Below are 16,229 nucleotides of genomic sequence, written 5' to 3'. Positions count from 1 at the left end.
TGTAGGGAAGGAGTCTGAGGATGGGGCAGTGTTTACCTTTTCTGAGTGCAGTTTACCATCTGTTCACAGCCACTTCTTTCCTCAATCTGCTACTTTGGTGCCATTAAAAAAGAACAAAAATGTGGTTTTCTTCCTGAGCTGATCCTTATCGAACAGATGATTGCATCTGCACTAGGAATTGAACTGGAGGCCTATCTCATGCCAAAAGATAAGTGATTCAACATGGCCAGTGTTGGCTTTCTGTTCTTGCTGGAAATTCAGGTTGTGTGTCCTTCCTAGCAGTGGTCTATTTCTACACACAGGACTGTCTTATAGGGTGTGACTAGTTGCCATTGCCACAAAAACTTGTATATGCAGCTCTTTGTTTGGTGTATCTTAAAAAACAAATCTGTTAGGGACTTGGTATCAATCCTACTGCTAAGACAACAGTGAGGTGGAAGTGTGATTGTAGTAGCAACCCAGTGAAATCCTGAATGTCTTAATATTTGCAGGTCTGAATTGAGCTTTTAAGTTTTGGTGGTGGTGAAGCATATAGTTATCAGTGTCACCAAGTCCAGAGAATCCAACAATCAGAAGGACTCCTACGTTGAGACGGGATTACTAGAACTGAGTTCATGATGATTCAGATTAGTAAATATAAAGTACCACTTCCTTAGGTGGTAGGAAGGTATCCAAGTTTCTAAAGATGAAATGGAGTAATTCTCATAAACATTAAAGCATGGATGATGTTTCTGGTTGATTCCCTGCCCCCCGATCTTCATAGCTGGAGTATACATATTTACATAAGGTTCTGTTGGATCACTTTCTGTTGTTGTAGAAATGTGCACATTTTGAACAATAAACAAGAACCTCAGTGTAAGTAGTCAGCAACATATTATACACTGTTGTTATTGTGTGATAGTCACCAGTCTCTTCTGATTTGGCTGTATATTGCCTTCATGTTGTATACCAAGGTCACACTGATTATGTTGTTACTTCACACTAAGAGAGGCATTATAGTATAGTGGTCAGAATGTTGGACTAGGACTAGGGACACTCAGCTTCAAGTCCCAGCTAGGCCCAGAAGTTCACTGGGTGACTTGTAGACAGTTTTTTGTTGCTCAATGTACCTCACTGAACTGCGTCAAAAATAAAAGGGAGGTTGAAAGAAATGTGTACAACATCCTGAGCTCCCTGGAAGTTTGGTGATGGTGGAGAAACAGCTTAATAAACATATTATTAATAATAAATAAAGCAGACTGGTTTTTGTGAGGGAGGTTGTTTTGTTTAGGGTTTTTTTGTTTAGTTTTTCAATTGTTTTCTGCTTTTGTGGGCTTTTGAGGCAGTTCATAATTAAAATAATTAAGACACTATAATCAATTAAAGAATTGTTCATACAAAATTGTTCATACAAAATTATTTGCAGTGTTTGTGTCCTGCCTTTTAGCTAAAACAGCCCCTTTAAAAGACACTGGTATAAGAATCAAGAGCAACCTCAAGTGATCCAGCCTCCCCTGTGTTGTCAAGGCAGTGTCATTCTTGGCAAATGGAGATATTACCAGGCTTTAGACTGCATATAGTGTAATGCAAGTAAGAGAATTCATTCTATGGTATTCCCCATTACTGTGTATGGATATGAAAGCTGGACAATGAAGAAAGCTGACAGGAAGAAAACGGATTCATTTGAAATGTAGTGATGGAGGCGTTTTACAGATACTGTGCACCACCCAAAGGACAGCTAAGTGAGTTCTAGATCAAATCAAGCCTGAACTTTCCCTAGAAGCTAAAATTACTAAACTAAGGCTATCGTACTTTGATAACAACATGAAGACACGACTCACTGAAAAAGACAGTGATGCTAGGGAAAGCTGAAGGCAGTAGGAAAAACAGAAGACCCAACTTGAGGTGAATTGATTCAGTAAAGAAAGCCACGACCTTTGGTTTGTAAAAGCTAAAATTACTAAACGAAGGCTATCGTACTTTGATAAAAACATGAAGACACGACTCACTGAAAAAGACAGTGATGCTAGGGAAAGCTGAAGGCAGTAGGAAAAACAGAAGACCCAACTTGAGGTGAATTGATTCAGTAAAGAAAGCCACGACCTTTGGTTTGTAAGATCTGAGCAAGGCTGCTAAAGCATAGGACATTTTGGAGGTCATTAATTCATAGGAGCTGCGGTGGCTCAAGTGGTTAAGACGCTGAACTGCAGACTGTGGAAAGTTGGTAGTTCAGCAGTTCGAGACTCGAGTGTGCCGCATGACGGAGTGAGCTCCCGTCTCTAGTTCCAGCTTCTGCCAACCTAGCAGTTTGAAAGCAAGAAATTGCAAGTAGATAAATAGGTACCACTTCGGTGGAAAGGTAACAGTGTTCCGTGCGCCTTGGTGTTTAGTCATGCTGGCCACATGACCACGGAAACGTCTTCAGACAGTGCTGGCTCTTCGGCTTTGAAACGGAGATGAGCACCGCAACCCTAGAGTCGGACTCGACTGGCTTTCGAGCAAGGGAACCTTTACCTTTACTTTACCTTTAATTCATAGGGTGGCCATAAGCAGGAAGCGATTTGATGGCACATGCACACAAGTTCTCTCTCTTTCTATGAAATTAAATGAACTCTTTCAGAATCAACGCATGACAATGGATTCTTTGAACTACTTCTGACTTTTCTGTCCGATGTATGAATGATGTTATAAGTGGGGATAACACTGACTAAAAGCAGCCTTGTCAGACTGAACCTGCACAGGTCCACTGGCTGTGAAATTGCAAGCAAATCCATACTACTTAGAGTTTATCAAGGCCATACAAGCAGACATTTGCTGTGATTGTTTACGTATTGACCATGTGCTCATTTACCTGAAGTTGGCTTTTGTTTAGTACTACTAAATCAATAGACTTTAAGAATTGACTTCTTGCAGCAATGTTGACACATGCAGAGGTGGTTACTGCTTTGCATATAGGGAGTGTTTCACTTCACTGCTCACCAAAGAATATTTGTTTCCCCTGGTATGAACTCTGGGGACTTACATCAACACATCTAAAAGCTGAGGTGAGGCAATGTGGGAAGTATGGTTTAAAGCCCAGGTGTCAGGCTTCCCAGTCAAGACACTCAACAACGTTCCTTCAGAAGTTTCGTTTTATTGAGAGCTAGTACTCAGGACACCATGAACACTTGTGTCAGGAATGACAGGCTAATGATTTCAACCTTCAGATATACCCCCTTCATACATGACCCCCTGATACAGTAAAGCCAATAGGCAAGCACCTGAAGACGCGGGCGAAAAGCAACGGTTACATTCCCATCGGGAAGCTAGGAGCAGGCAGAGTAAAAGAGATCTGCACATTCCACACACACCCAATAGCTAGCAATCCAAAACAGTCCAGTGGAGCCTGAGCGGTGGGTGTTGCCTTCTGACAACACTCCTGGTGACATCAGGGGGTGTGGCCTATGCAAATGAGTTATGCTAATGAGTTCCTGCACCTCTTTTTCTACGAAATGACCCCTGGTGTGATACATAGGTAAGCCATAAGGAGCAGCTACTGTAGGGCCTTAACTGACTGGATTTTTCTGTCCCTTGCAGGATGATGCTCGCCAGTTGTTTGCACTCTCTTGCACTGCAGAGGAGCAGGGAATCATGCCAGAAGATCTGTCCAACGTGATCCGGAGGCTGTGGGCAGATAGTGGAGTCCAGGCCTGTTTTAATCGCTCTCGAGAGTACCAGCTGAACGACTCTGCTGCATAGTGAGTAACTTCCCTTTCACTCTTTTTTTGCCCAGAAAGCCAACACCTCATGAGCAAGAGCTATGTTCACACCTAAGTCCAACTGCAACTTTCCAACGATAGCTCTCCAATAACTAATGACTTTTACGGTATCAGAGCTCTGGCAATTCTAGCTGGAAACGAGCCTGAAATGTTTCCTGAAACTGCTCGGTAAGGTCCAAGCTAGACCTGACTGTGACAGCCTTACATCTTGGAGTGTGAGAGTGCTCTAAACGTATGTAATGGAGGGAGGGAGACTGTGTGAAGACCCGTGACTCAAAGCACAGAAGGCTGCTGCCGAACCTCCCCCCACCTGCTCCCCCTCCCAACCAGTTTGTATACAGAGGCCATTTTCCTCCCGGTGGGCTCCGACACTGGAAGTGAGCCTGCCAGCAAGGAGGGAAAAAAGGGAGAGAGAAGGGCCATGGGGAGGAGAGCAGCAGGTGGGGCAGGATTTAGATCCGTTGCCCATGCAATGGTCAATTGCAATTGTGCCTCTTACCTGTCACGTGATTGGGGCATTTAAAGAGGCAGAACTGCTGCTGTTAAGTGTAGTTGGTCCTCATTGGCATGCAGTTTACTGTGAATATCCTGGCTGTTTGCTAAAGCTTACACTTTTCACATCAAAATGTAGTTTGATTTTGTGTGTGTGTGTGATGAGCTATGTTACCTTTGCATTGTGATGGCAGCCCGGGAGCTTTCCTCTCACTGGTTCTCCCATAAAACAATATAAGATGATATTGGCAATACGATCCAGGCGGCAAGCCTGTCTTCATTCTTTTTGATTGTGTGTGTGTGTGTGTGTGTGTGTGTCATGAGCTTTTGCATTGTGGCGGCAGCCTGGGAGCTTTCCTCTCACTGGTTCTCCCATAAAACAATATAAGATGATATTGGCAATACGATCCAGGCGGCAAGCCTGTCTTCATTCTTTTTGATTGTGGGTATGTTTGAAGCGGAGGGGAGGGTTAAGCCACTGGGTTGCATGGAGAATCTAAGCCAAGGGAAGGGTGAATGATAAATCTGTTGCCACTAAAATGCTAGGAATTAAGTTAGATGGGAAATCCTTCAGAACATTCCAGGTTTGGAGTTCATGATCTGTCCCTCCTCAGCCTTTCTGGGCAAAAAAGAGCACAGAATGGTGATTGCAGTTTACTTATCTCCTCTCCCAACAGTTATAGAATCATAGAATCATAGAATGCTAGAGTTGGAAGGGACCTTGCAGGTCATCTAGTCCAACCCCCTGCACTCTGCAGGAGCATAGACGAAAGATAGCCCTACAACATACCCGTAAGATGGTCGTCCAGCCTCCGCTTGAAAACGTCCAGTGAATCCTTTCCGTCTGTTTATGAGTCTGGAATGTGATGCCAAATCTATTAATCGTGTGCAGAAAACTCCCTTTGTGGAGTTCATACTAGCTGAAGTGTGCTTTTTGAAATGCTAATTTTCTTGTTTATAAAAGCTGTTTTGGAGACACACAGGTGGTGTTTGTGAAAGTTAATCCAGTCCTTCTGAATAGGCTTTGCATTTTACATTACATGCTCAGAAATTTTCCCTAGTTAAAAACAGTGTAGAAACCATCTTACGGGATCATAGTTTCCTGGCTTTTATCCTGTGAGGGCGGGGTGTGTGTGTGCTGTTGTTTCAGTTGGAAGTCTCATTCAGACTTTTGCCTAAGATTTGCTGGAGAAGTATGCAGATGTACCTGGGGGGTGTTATCACTTCAAAGAATTTCCTGGTTATTTCTGTGTGCATTCATGCATAGCATGAGGGGAGATAGTCTCTGTGAGAGTCTTGCTAGGCCTGTGGCAATCTTTTTTTCTTTTCATTTTTTGTATTTTTGCAGTATGTGTGCATGCATGTGCCTGTGCCTGGAAGTCACGGCTACCTCTGACGACTCCTACTGGAGCACGGAGGACATTCAGAGAAGTGCTTGTGGCAATCTTAAAAGGACTTCCTTTCCCTTTCTGGGGAAACAGGACTTTGTTTTTCACAGTGCAAATGTGATGGTTCAGTAGCTGGGTGAAGTCTTCAGTGATCTTGTATACAAATGATATATGAAGAAGAGCTTCTATAGCATATTTCCCCCTTATTTTCACTGCCAAAGATTGTGGCTGATACCAAAAGAAGCACTGTGTTGTTTCTGCCACACTGTTAAGAGATGTGGCTCTTTCAAAACCTGAAAGGCAGCTAACCACTTCAGTATTAGGAACTGCTGTAGAAGTAGCAGCAGGTGAAGTTTCATCTATCCCTGCTGTTAGCCTCTGTACTTGTGTAGAATTGCTTTGAGGCTGTCTGTGCTATCTTTGTATATTTCCTCTGCTTCACAATTGGTGTGCAGGAGAATTTAAGCCCATTTAACACATTACACAGCAAATAGACCTTGGAGAAGGGGAAATCACGGATTTGCTACAAAGCTTGGACTTTACAGGGAGCTACAGTCAACCACAATTCTCTTCCAAATATATATGATTGCGTGCTCCATTTTTTTTAAAAAAAGATGCACACTTGATACATGAGTGCTCTCCATCTCATGCTTTAAAAGGTGCTCCAGGCTCAGAATTGGCAGCTGGGTGGTTAAATGCTCTAGTCTTAGAAGATCACAAGGACTTGTGGGGAGAATTTCCCTCTCCCCTACTATTTCCTTCTTTCCCTTTCTTGAAAGCCCCCAAAGCCTCTCCCCTTTCCCTGTTTCCTTCTCTCCCCATCCACCTTACCATTATCTTCTCCCCATCTGTTTTTCACCCTACTGTACCCCTGGCACCGTCTACGTAGAATAACTATGGCCCAGTTGTGTGGTGCCGGTTGTTAGGGCAGTCTCAGTTGCACAGTGGGGAACCCACAAGGACTTGCAAAGGGCACCCATTTCCCCCTGTCTCAGCTTCTCCACTGTATTTATTCCTCCACCTGACAACCCCCCATATCCTCAACCTTGTTCTCTCCTTTACACCTGCCCACTAACCTTTTACCTGTTCCTCCATCTTCAGCTATATTTATTGTTTCTTTACTTCATTTATAGCCCACCTTTCTCCACGATGTGGACTCAAAGCAACTTACTTCATTCCCCTCTCCTCCATTTTATCTGCAGAACAACTCTCCGAGCAGGGGCAAACTGTGGAGTGAAAAACCTTGGGAAAGGGCCCCTTCTCCAGCCCCATCTCCCAGGCCCCAAAGGAAGGAGAAGAGAGGAAGATGCAGTCTGCCTGACGCTGCTCCTCTCTCCTGAAGAGGGGGAAGAAGAGGCAGCATGCCTAGCCAATTGGACAGGTGCTGCTTTCCTCACCTCATGCAGGCCAGGCACTGCCTCCCTCATCTCACATGGCCTGGGCACTGCCTCCCTCACCTCAGCTGGCTGCCTCCCTCCCTCACCTTGCAAGGGGTTAGGCTGGGCTGAACAGGGCAGCACCCTCTGCCTTGTGTGGGGCTCAGCCAGGCTGAGTGCCACTGCCTGCCTTTTCTCACCTTACATGGGGCACCACCATCAGTCTCCCTTGCCTCCCACAGGGCTCGGCCAGGCCCCACTATGTGCCTCAACACATTTCATCTGTATAACCCTCTGACTCCCTAAGGGAACATCCATTTTCTTACATACTTACCTCTTTAAGCTGCTATTCGCCTAGCCCCCGCCCAGTCTACTATGGACAGTTTGAAAGGATATCATGTTGTCACTTGCTAGGAATCTTGTTTACAATGTGCTGGTGGCACATGAATTGCACCAAAAAACCTTTCAGTTTCTCTTCCGTGCCTGTTGCCTTTCACTAGCGCTTAAATCTCCTGGCTTGGTCTCTCCCACTATCCCCACCACCCCAGCAACTGTTTTGTAATTCCTATTGGAAGAGGGTTTTCAAGCATATCTTCAAACAAGGACCTCTGTTAGCATTGCTGTCTGGTGTCTGTGCTGGCCAAGCAGGCTGTAGCCAAGCTACTGATGCCCTGCTCGCAAGACTGGTCTGTAGAACAAGAGCGGATAAAGGCATTGTGTGCTCCATTTCACAACCCAGTGGCTAGTTTGTTCAAGGAATTAAGAAATGGCTTGTTGGCACGGTTACCTGGCGAGGGGACAAACAGCTTTCAAGTCTTCCTTCTGTGTTGAATCTCAGTTCTGCTTTTCCTAATGAGAGCAAGGGATGGTCATACTGAAACTCTCTCGGAACAATCTCACTCTCTTGGAACATCTCATGTGACTGCACGCATCATGACCCGTCCCTATGAGAGAGACCTGGCCCATTCTCTCAGGAACAAAGTTCATCTGCATAGTTTCCATGGGAATGTTGAGGTTGTGTGTAATATGTGGAGGCATGCTTCCTTTTTAAAAAGTTGTGGCTTCAGATTGGAGCTAGCAAAGAGGGGGGAAATGTTCCGTTGGTAAAACCGATGCATTTTTTTGGCTTACTTATGGGCTTGTTTTCATTCTTCTGTGAAATTTGAGAAGGGTAAATAAATTTTGTTTGCATTGTCCCTCATTTGGTATATCCCACATCTGTCTGTGAAACAGTGTCTCAGATTTCCATTTTCCGGCAAAGGAAGGCATAAGATATTAAAACACACATGCACCCACAAAAATGAAGAACGAAGAGAACCATCCAGGCTTCCAGAACAATATATGCTTTTAAGATGAGAGTCCCGTTTTGAAATGTGCCCACACAAATGCATTAATCCATTAAGAGGAGCTGCCGTCATTATCATAGCTGCTGCTTCCACTGTTAAGTTCTTCTAAAGTTCGCTTTAGTTGATAAATTCAGTTGAGCAAACTGTGATCTCCCCAATGCAGTGATGCTGTCTTCAAGAGACTTCCAGTTAACAGTTGGAAACTTCTGTTGCATACTCTTTTGAAGAGTGCTGCTGTTCTCAATATCAGCCTTTGTTCAAATGTCATGAGAAGCTACCATCTGACACACTTTTTTTTTTAAAAGCAAGCCATCTCAGCCTATAATGGAAAGTGTCTGGCTTCCCCTTTATTCCTGCAGACTGAGAGGACAGAGCCAGCTGACACCAGCATACAAGGGCCTTGAAAGGGGCTTTGGTTTTGCTTGGTTCAGCTTCCCTCCCAGGTACAAACTGATAAGCTGCCTGTGGCCAACATGGTACTTGTTTCTTCTCCCTAAGAAGAGCAAACACTCTCCTTCTGAGTGCAAAGTTGAGCAGCCTATCCTGTGTATTTTGGAGAGGAGCAGTGGGGAGTGAAGTTCAAGATATCTGCCCCATATCTCCCCCCCACCACCACCATCATGCTGAAAGATACTTCTGAAGATATTAGCCTTCCCCACTACCACCACCATCATGCTGAAAGATACTTCCTGTCTCCTGGAATAAGAAGAAGAGGAGGCAGTATACAACTGGTCTTACTTTTTGGAGAGGCATGAGATGCTTAGCCCTGCCTTTCTGGCAAGCCTCCACTTCAAGCCCTCCACCGAGGCCCCAGCTCATTTATGTAGGCTGCCTGGTCCTGTGCTCTCGTTTCTTCTTTCCATTGGAAGCAGAAAGTCTCCTCTTGATGCTCTTGGTGTCTCTGCCACTTCACATTTAATCACTGCCAAATTACCTTGATGACTCCTGCATGGGTACTTTATTGCATAGACATTTTATTCGCTGTTATATATCCATCAAGTCTGAGACCATCTTCTTGGATTTTGATACTTCTAGGAAGCAATTTAGTATCTTGCTCTTTGTCTTTTTTGCATGTTGTGATTGCTGCTTAGGTTACATCTTATTTGAAATGATTACTGGATGATGTTGATACCTTTACTATATAAAGTAGTTGTCATTTTTAGATGTTGATCTTACAATTAAGGAATTAATAATTAGCTAGGGTAAACAGTTCTGTCTGAAAGATGAATACCAGACTTTGTAGAGCAGAATGGCAAGTGAGGTGTAAACTGAATAAAGAAATGAGGAGACTTCAGTGTGTGCTGTCTCCTTTTCCCCCTTGCCTCAAGCCCATACCTTTGCTTGCGTTTTGATATGTGAGCCAGCATGGTGCAGTGGTTAGAGAATCAGAGACTAGGATCTGGGAGACCCAAGCTTAAATCCCCGTAAATAGCTCAGATTGGAGTGTTTGATCCTGTCCTTTAAAATATCCTTCACTTCTTTACTCCTTCACTTGAGAAATGACTGGGCAGCAGGATTCTTATTAGTCTAAGATGAGCGAAAAATGGGAAAGGTGCCTGACTGGAAGTAGCCATGGAATCAAACTAACTAGAACCCAGGATCAGCAGGACTGTATATGAACAGGAAATGTCAAACAAGGAGCTAGGACTGAGAAATGTAGTGTTAGAAAAAGAAGAGATTGGATTTATACCCCGCCCTTCACTTGGAGTCTCAGAGCGGCTTACAAACTCCTCTCCCTTCCCCTCCCCACAACAGACACCCTGTGAGGTGGGTGGGGCTGAGAGAGCTCTGACAGAAACTGCTCTTTTTCAAGGACAGCTGTGCCAGAGCTTGTGACTGACCCAAGGTCACATCAGCAGGTGCAAGTGGAGGAGTGGGGACTCAAACCCGGTTCTCCCAGATTACAGTCCGCACACTTAACCACTACACCAAACTGGCTCTCTTATCACCTCTAGATAAAGAGGTGGCAATTCAAGGGATGAGACAAATGGATAGAGATAAACAGATAAAGCTCATCTACAGATTATCCCTGGTAACAGATAATCTCTTAACCCTCAGTACAGGCTGGAGTTAATGGCTTTATGAAATGCATGAAACAGGCAAATATTTCCCCTTCTTTCTTGGCTTTCATCTGTTGATTTAGAAACACCAGGATGAATGTTTATATATCTAACTTTTACTGATGTTGACATGAATGTAGGCAGTATATCCAGAAGTGCAAATTGCAGTAATTTTCCCGCAGGAGACCTCTTAGAACAATTATGAGGATTTTGTTAGTTCTGCTCTACAACTGAAAATGGAATACTGTATACAAAACTAAATGTCTTCATGAAGAAAAGAACAACATTATTTGAAAGGCCGACTTTTGTACTCTGCCTCCTACCCTTGATAGAACAAAGTTTGAGTCCAGTGGGGCACCTTTAAGACCAAGAAAGTTTTATTCAAGGTGTGAGCTTTCATGTGCACTTCCTCAGATACTTCCTACCCTTGGTGTTAGTATTGTAGAATGACGACTGCGTTCAAATCACCTCCTTTGTTTTGAAAGCAACATTGTCGTGTAGCCAGTTTGGTGTAGTGGTTAGGAGCAGCGGACTCTAATCTGGGAAAAAAAGGGTTTGATTCCCCAACCCTCCACATGCAGCTGCTGGAGTGACCTTGGGTCAGTCACAAGTTTTTTCAGAGCTGTTCTCTCAAGAGCAGTGCTCAAAGGGCTCTCTCAGCCCCACCTACCTCACAGGATGTCTGTTGTGGGAAGAGGAAGGGAAGGAGATTGTAAGCCACTCTGAGACTCTTTGAGTGAGGGGTGGGGTATAAATCGCAAGTCTCCTCCTGCTGCTGTACAGAGCAGGATAATACATCTTTCATTATACAGCATGTATATATAGTTTTAATGTATATAGTTTTAATTTATAGTTTTAATGTTGGTCTTCCCAGCAGTCCCTCGGTCATAAACAAAAGAAGTCCATTAAATATAAAGAGATGGCGTTGAAGTCTGTGATTTCTCCAGAGTTTCCTCTATACCATATCTACTTCTCACATCCATAATTAAAGACAAAAAAGCCACTCCCCCAATTGTTACAATTTGCATGTGACAGAAGACCATTTTAGGAGTACTCACAAGTCTGTGAATATAGACTCAGGTGAGAAAAAAAGAGAGAGAGAAAAGATCTCAAAAGCCTACTTGAGACCAAGGAACACAGAAAAATGTAACTTGATTGCCGTCATTGAACTCCTGGCTAAAGAAAGTGCACATTAGGTAATGACTGCAATTTCACTGTTCTTTTATGTGCAAGTGGTTGTTCTAGGTGCAACGTCACTATAGATATTTGTGTGGAATATGTCAGTCTTTGGGTCCCTTCTAGGTCTGCAGTGTTATACCGTAGGTACAACATTCTGTAATCATACCGTATTACAGTTGTATGATTTTTAAAAAATTAGCTGGGATATGTAGTTGTACATATTGAAACTGTGGATAGCAAAACTCATACCCTGGATCCTGTCATGCTTTCCCCATTTCCAGCTATCCCCTCACAACTCTTCCCTTTGGAGCCAATGATTTTGGTCTGTACCAGAGCAGAGTGCTTGATTCAGTTCTTCAAGAATGCAGAAAATGCACAGCATATGGAACCTAAATACAGAAAAACAAATAATCTTGAAAATATGCAACCAGTGGCTGCAGAACTCTCAGAAGTCAGTGTAGGCAGGGATGAGATGTCCAGTATGAGGGGCACCGTTGTACACAGCATTGTTTTTTGCCCCTCCGCATAATTTGCAAGAGTTGAATAAATCATGCAGAATAAGAGAAGTTATGCATATTTGTTTGATTTATCTAATTCAGAGGATGCACAGTGGAGCCCATGGGGGTGGGAGAGTTCAGAATTTGTATGCAAAATCTCATATTTTTTTTAGAAACAGGAATGCTTGGGAGAAGAAGGGGGCTCACTACAAATTGTGTCAATGCTCAAAGAGATACATCTCTGTGTTTCTCTTCTTGCTTATCGTAGAGCAGAAGAATTTATCTGGCACATGCACATGAATGCATTTGGTTTAAAGAGAATTTGTATAATGAACTTGAATTCCATAGAACATACGTGCTGCTTTTTAAAGTGACAGTTGAAGCAATTTAAAATTGGCAAAGTGATCCCAGGCCTAAAAATATTGCTTTTGCTATATTAAGCTGCAAACATTTGCTGACATAAGGGAATACTATTTTCTGTTCTGTCTCTGTGCTCCTTTTTAATTGCCTGAATATTATAACTCTGGGAAAGATCTCCTTTTCCCTACCTTTCTGTGCCTGTCTAGAAGGTCATATAGACTAATACGATGTATCTTACAGCAATAATTGGCTTATTTCCTTAAGATGGTGTTTGGTTCTTCCTCTACAAGTTCAGTGTCATTGTTTCTAATAGATAAGATCTGAAGGCATGAATGTATTTCCCATAAATATTGCCTTTCTCTGCTCTGAAACATAATTTTATTCAAATCTTGTGCTGTGTAGCCTTTTGTATATGCTGTAGTTGCATTAAAAAGTGACCTGTGCTGACAAAGGCACACATCCTACCATTCCACTGAGCAAAGTTGGGAGCCTTCCTCTGACAGAAGAAGGCTGAAAGGCTCCTTAGGCTGGAGGGATACATCTGTAATGATTTAAGGAACTGTGTGCACTTTTTCAAAATGGTGGGCCCAGGGCCGGCTCCAGCTTATTTTGCACCCTAGGCGAGAATCCCTTCTGGGCCCCCCCCACCCCCGTGCGCCCACCATTTTTCAAAAATAAATGCATTTTAGGAGGAATGAAAAACACAAATAATCAAGAAACTCCCAGAGTACGGGGCCGGGTGCAGTTTGGTGCCCCTAAGGGCCAGCCCGCTCTAGGCAATCGCCTAGTTTGCCTAGTGAGTGAGCCGGCCCTGGGTGGGCCTTTAAACAAGAAGTTTTAGTTACTATAAGATATATACTTCTTTGCTGTGCTGTTGTAAAGAACAGCTGAGGAATGCGTTTTCATCCATGAAGAAGGTGACGTGATGGAGGGTTGGTTGGGAGAGCTTCAGAAGACAGTAGGGCTTGACATTTTCAGATTAGATTTGCACACTGTTATGTATTTTATTTTCCTTTCTATATCAAGGCAGAAGATTAGAAAAATAAAACCAGGTCTGCTGACAGCCAGTATGGACACCCAGTCAAAGATTCCTTCCTTTCCCCCTTCCCAGGTCACTTTAAGAACACTTCAAATGCTTGTTTCGTACAGGTATTCTGCTGTTACTTGCCAGCAGCACCTTGCTCAGCTCCCCAGGGCAACTTTGGCTTCTGGAATTTTATATTTCTAGTCATTTCTGCCTAATGTCCCTGAATTCAGCAACAAAAACTGGGACCAAATGATTCTTGCTCTCAGTGGCCAATATACCCTTAATTCTGCACTGCAGCGTGAAGTAGCTAAAAAAAAAAAATCAAGTTGGATACTCCAGTTGGTACAAAATGCCGCAGCTCTGGGTTTTTTAGGAGCTAGATAGAACATGCATATTACACCAATCCTGCAGTCATTCCATTGCCTGCCCATGAGTTACTGGGTTCAAATCAAGGCACTGGCCTTCACATACAAAGCCCAACATGGCCTTGGATCCTCCCATCTGTAGGACTGCCTCTCCTACACTATGCCATGACAGCTTTACTCATCTGAGCATGGTCTTCTGTGGCTCCCACCCTGCAATGGCAAAATCAACAGTTGCCTGTACAGGTGCTGTGGCCCCCAACTAGGGTTGCCAGGTCCCCCAGCAGGGGACTTTGGGGGGTGTTTCTGTAGGGGACGGGGACCTTCCCAATGTAATGACATCATGCAGAAGTGATGTTATCACGTTGGGGACTGGCCCCCCATGCGCCTGCACTCCAAGCGGCGAATTCGATATTCTAGCACTGCACAAAGAAGAAAGGGGATTTGCTTGCCTGTAACCGCTGTTCTTCACAAGTGATCTGCATGGAAGGGTATTTTTGTCCAGCTCCCCATTCATATTCCAGGTGTTAATTTCACCTTGGTATCCATGGGTGTTGAATTCAGCTGCCTCAGATTTCTGACAGTTGGAGAAGAAACCTCCCGAACTCTGGATAAAGCTTTTTAGAATTTTGTTCTAGCTGGTAGGCCAGGGTGATCAACCCACATACTTTAGTTTACTTGTTTGCGTATTCTACCTGAAAACAACCGTTACAAGCCTTTTTTTTCTTCCCACTTAGGTATTTTAAAATCTAACATGGGAAGAACAGTATAACTTAAGAAAAAGAGGAAACCTGGGAGACTGAGTTTCAGAGTCTCACTGTGCCATGGATTTCTTCTTGAGTGACCTTGAGCTGGTTGCGCACCCTTAGTCTAAACTCTCTCATAGGGTTGTTGTGAGGGTAAAATGGAGGAGGGGAGGATGATGTTAAGCTGCTTAGGCTCCCCTTTGGGGAGGAAAGTGGGGCATGAATGAGAAATAATAACTTCTGCAAGATACTAGAATAAATTCTTTATCTTTCTTAATGGTTCACTCTCTAAATTCCCTGTTTGCGGTTGCTCTTGTGAAGCTTCCCCAACATGTTTGATTGTAGGCGCCAAAATTTGGTCTTACAATAGGAAGACTGTAGTTGCCACCGATGTTCCCTCTAAGCTGTGGAGCCTTGTGAGCAAAAATTCTACCTTGTGAGATACTGGCATTAAAGTTGTGAGCAAGCAATTTGGCTACTGGATAAATTAGTTTGCTCTGGAGCCATCCTTCCTGAGCTGAGACAAAAATGTGTGAGCTGGAGGCTAAAAAACTGTGAGCTAGCTCACACTAACTCATCTTAGAGGGAACACTGGTTGCCACCCCCTCAGTTCCTGTTGTTCTGCCTGTGAGTAATGGTTCATATTCCCCATATAGCTGGTTGACCTTCAATATGCAGTGATTCTGCCCTTGAAATGGCTAGAGAGGCTTCTGAGTAGGCATTGCCACAGCTACTTATTTATTCATTTTAGAATTGCAGCAGAAAGGGTTCTTTGCCCCTTTCCTAAAGAACTTGGATGAATGTATCCAACCCTATGACAAGCCATTCTGCTGGGCCCAGGGCCCACATGAAGGGAGAAGGGCATTTAGTAGAAAAAGAGGTGCAGGAGCTCATTAGCATAACTCATTACCATAACTAATTTGCATATGCCACACCCCCTGGTATAACCGGAAGTGTGTCAGAAGGCAACACCCACCGCTCAGGCTCCACCGGACTGTTTTGGATTGCTAGCTATTGGGGGGGGGACGCACAGATCTGCCCTCACAGAGGAGGGAGAGCTTGTACCTGAATAAAACCTGGTCTTAAAGGTACCACTGGACTGTTTTGGATTGCTAGCTATGGGTGGCGGGGGTGGGGGTGGAATGCGCAGATCTGCCCTCACAGAGGAGGGAGAGCTTGTACCTGAAGGTGGGGGGCTCTGCAACTTACCTGGTTACTTCTTGGTCCTCGTGGCCCGACTGAGGGCTGCTGGGAGCAGGGGGTGGGGCTTGTTGCATGTACCCACCCCCTGGGCTCCTTACTGCCGGAGCTCCGCTCCTGTGCGCTCCCGCAGGAAATGACCCCTGGACACACCAAGTCATTGCTGTTGCAACACAGGCATAGGCTGCTTCAGCAAAATAGTGGCTCAGAATAAATGAACCCTTTTTGAACCTGTGGGCATCTTTGAGATTCTGACACAGGGTGGTGGATGCAAGCACAAAATGGCTGCCTCAGGAGGTGGAGCCAGCCACAAAATGTCTGTGCTTAACTCTGATCACAGTTCTTCAGAATTTCATGTAGAAGTTCTGTAGTGAGGGAGAGGGAAAACACTCTCTCTCTCTCTCTCTCTCTCTCTCTCTCTCTCTCTCTCTCTCTCTCTCTCCCCCTCCCCTACACGCT

At 44.2% G+C, this 16,229-nt stretch overlaps 1 protein-coding gene across 1 annotated transcript in view; it reads left to right on the top strand.

Annotated features, from left to right (window-relative positions):
• Positions 1 to 16,229, top strand: part of GNAI2 (guanine nucleotide binding protein (G protein), alpha inhibiting activity polypeptide 2) — a 184,758-nt gene that overhangs the window by 124,321 nt on the left and 44,208 nt on the right. Inside the window, exon 4 of the mRNA XM_015421249.1 lies at positions 3,556 to 3,716. Coding sequence (XP_015276735.1) covers positions 3,556 to 3,716 — 161 coding nt within the window. The remainder of the gene's footprint in view (positions 1 to 3,555; positions 3,717 to 16,229) is intronic.

The sequence above is a fragment of the Gekko japonicus genome, unplaced genomic scaffold, assembly GCF_001447785.1.
Source record: "Gekko japonicus isolate JY-2015 unplaced genomic scaffold, Gekko_japonicus_V1.1 scaffold364, whole genome shotgun sequence".
NCBI classification, from domain to species: domain Eukaryota; kingdom Metazoa; phylum Chordata; class Lepidosauria; order Squamata; family Gekkonidae; genus Gekko; species Gekko japonicus.
This window is presented reverse-complemented; position numbering and strand designations above follow the sequence as displayed.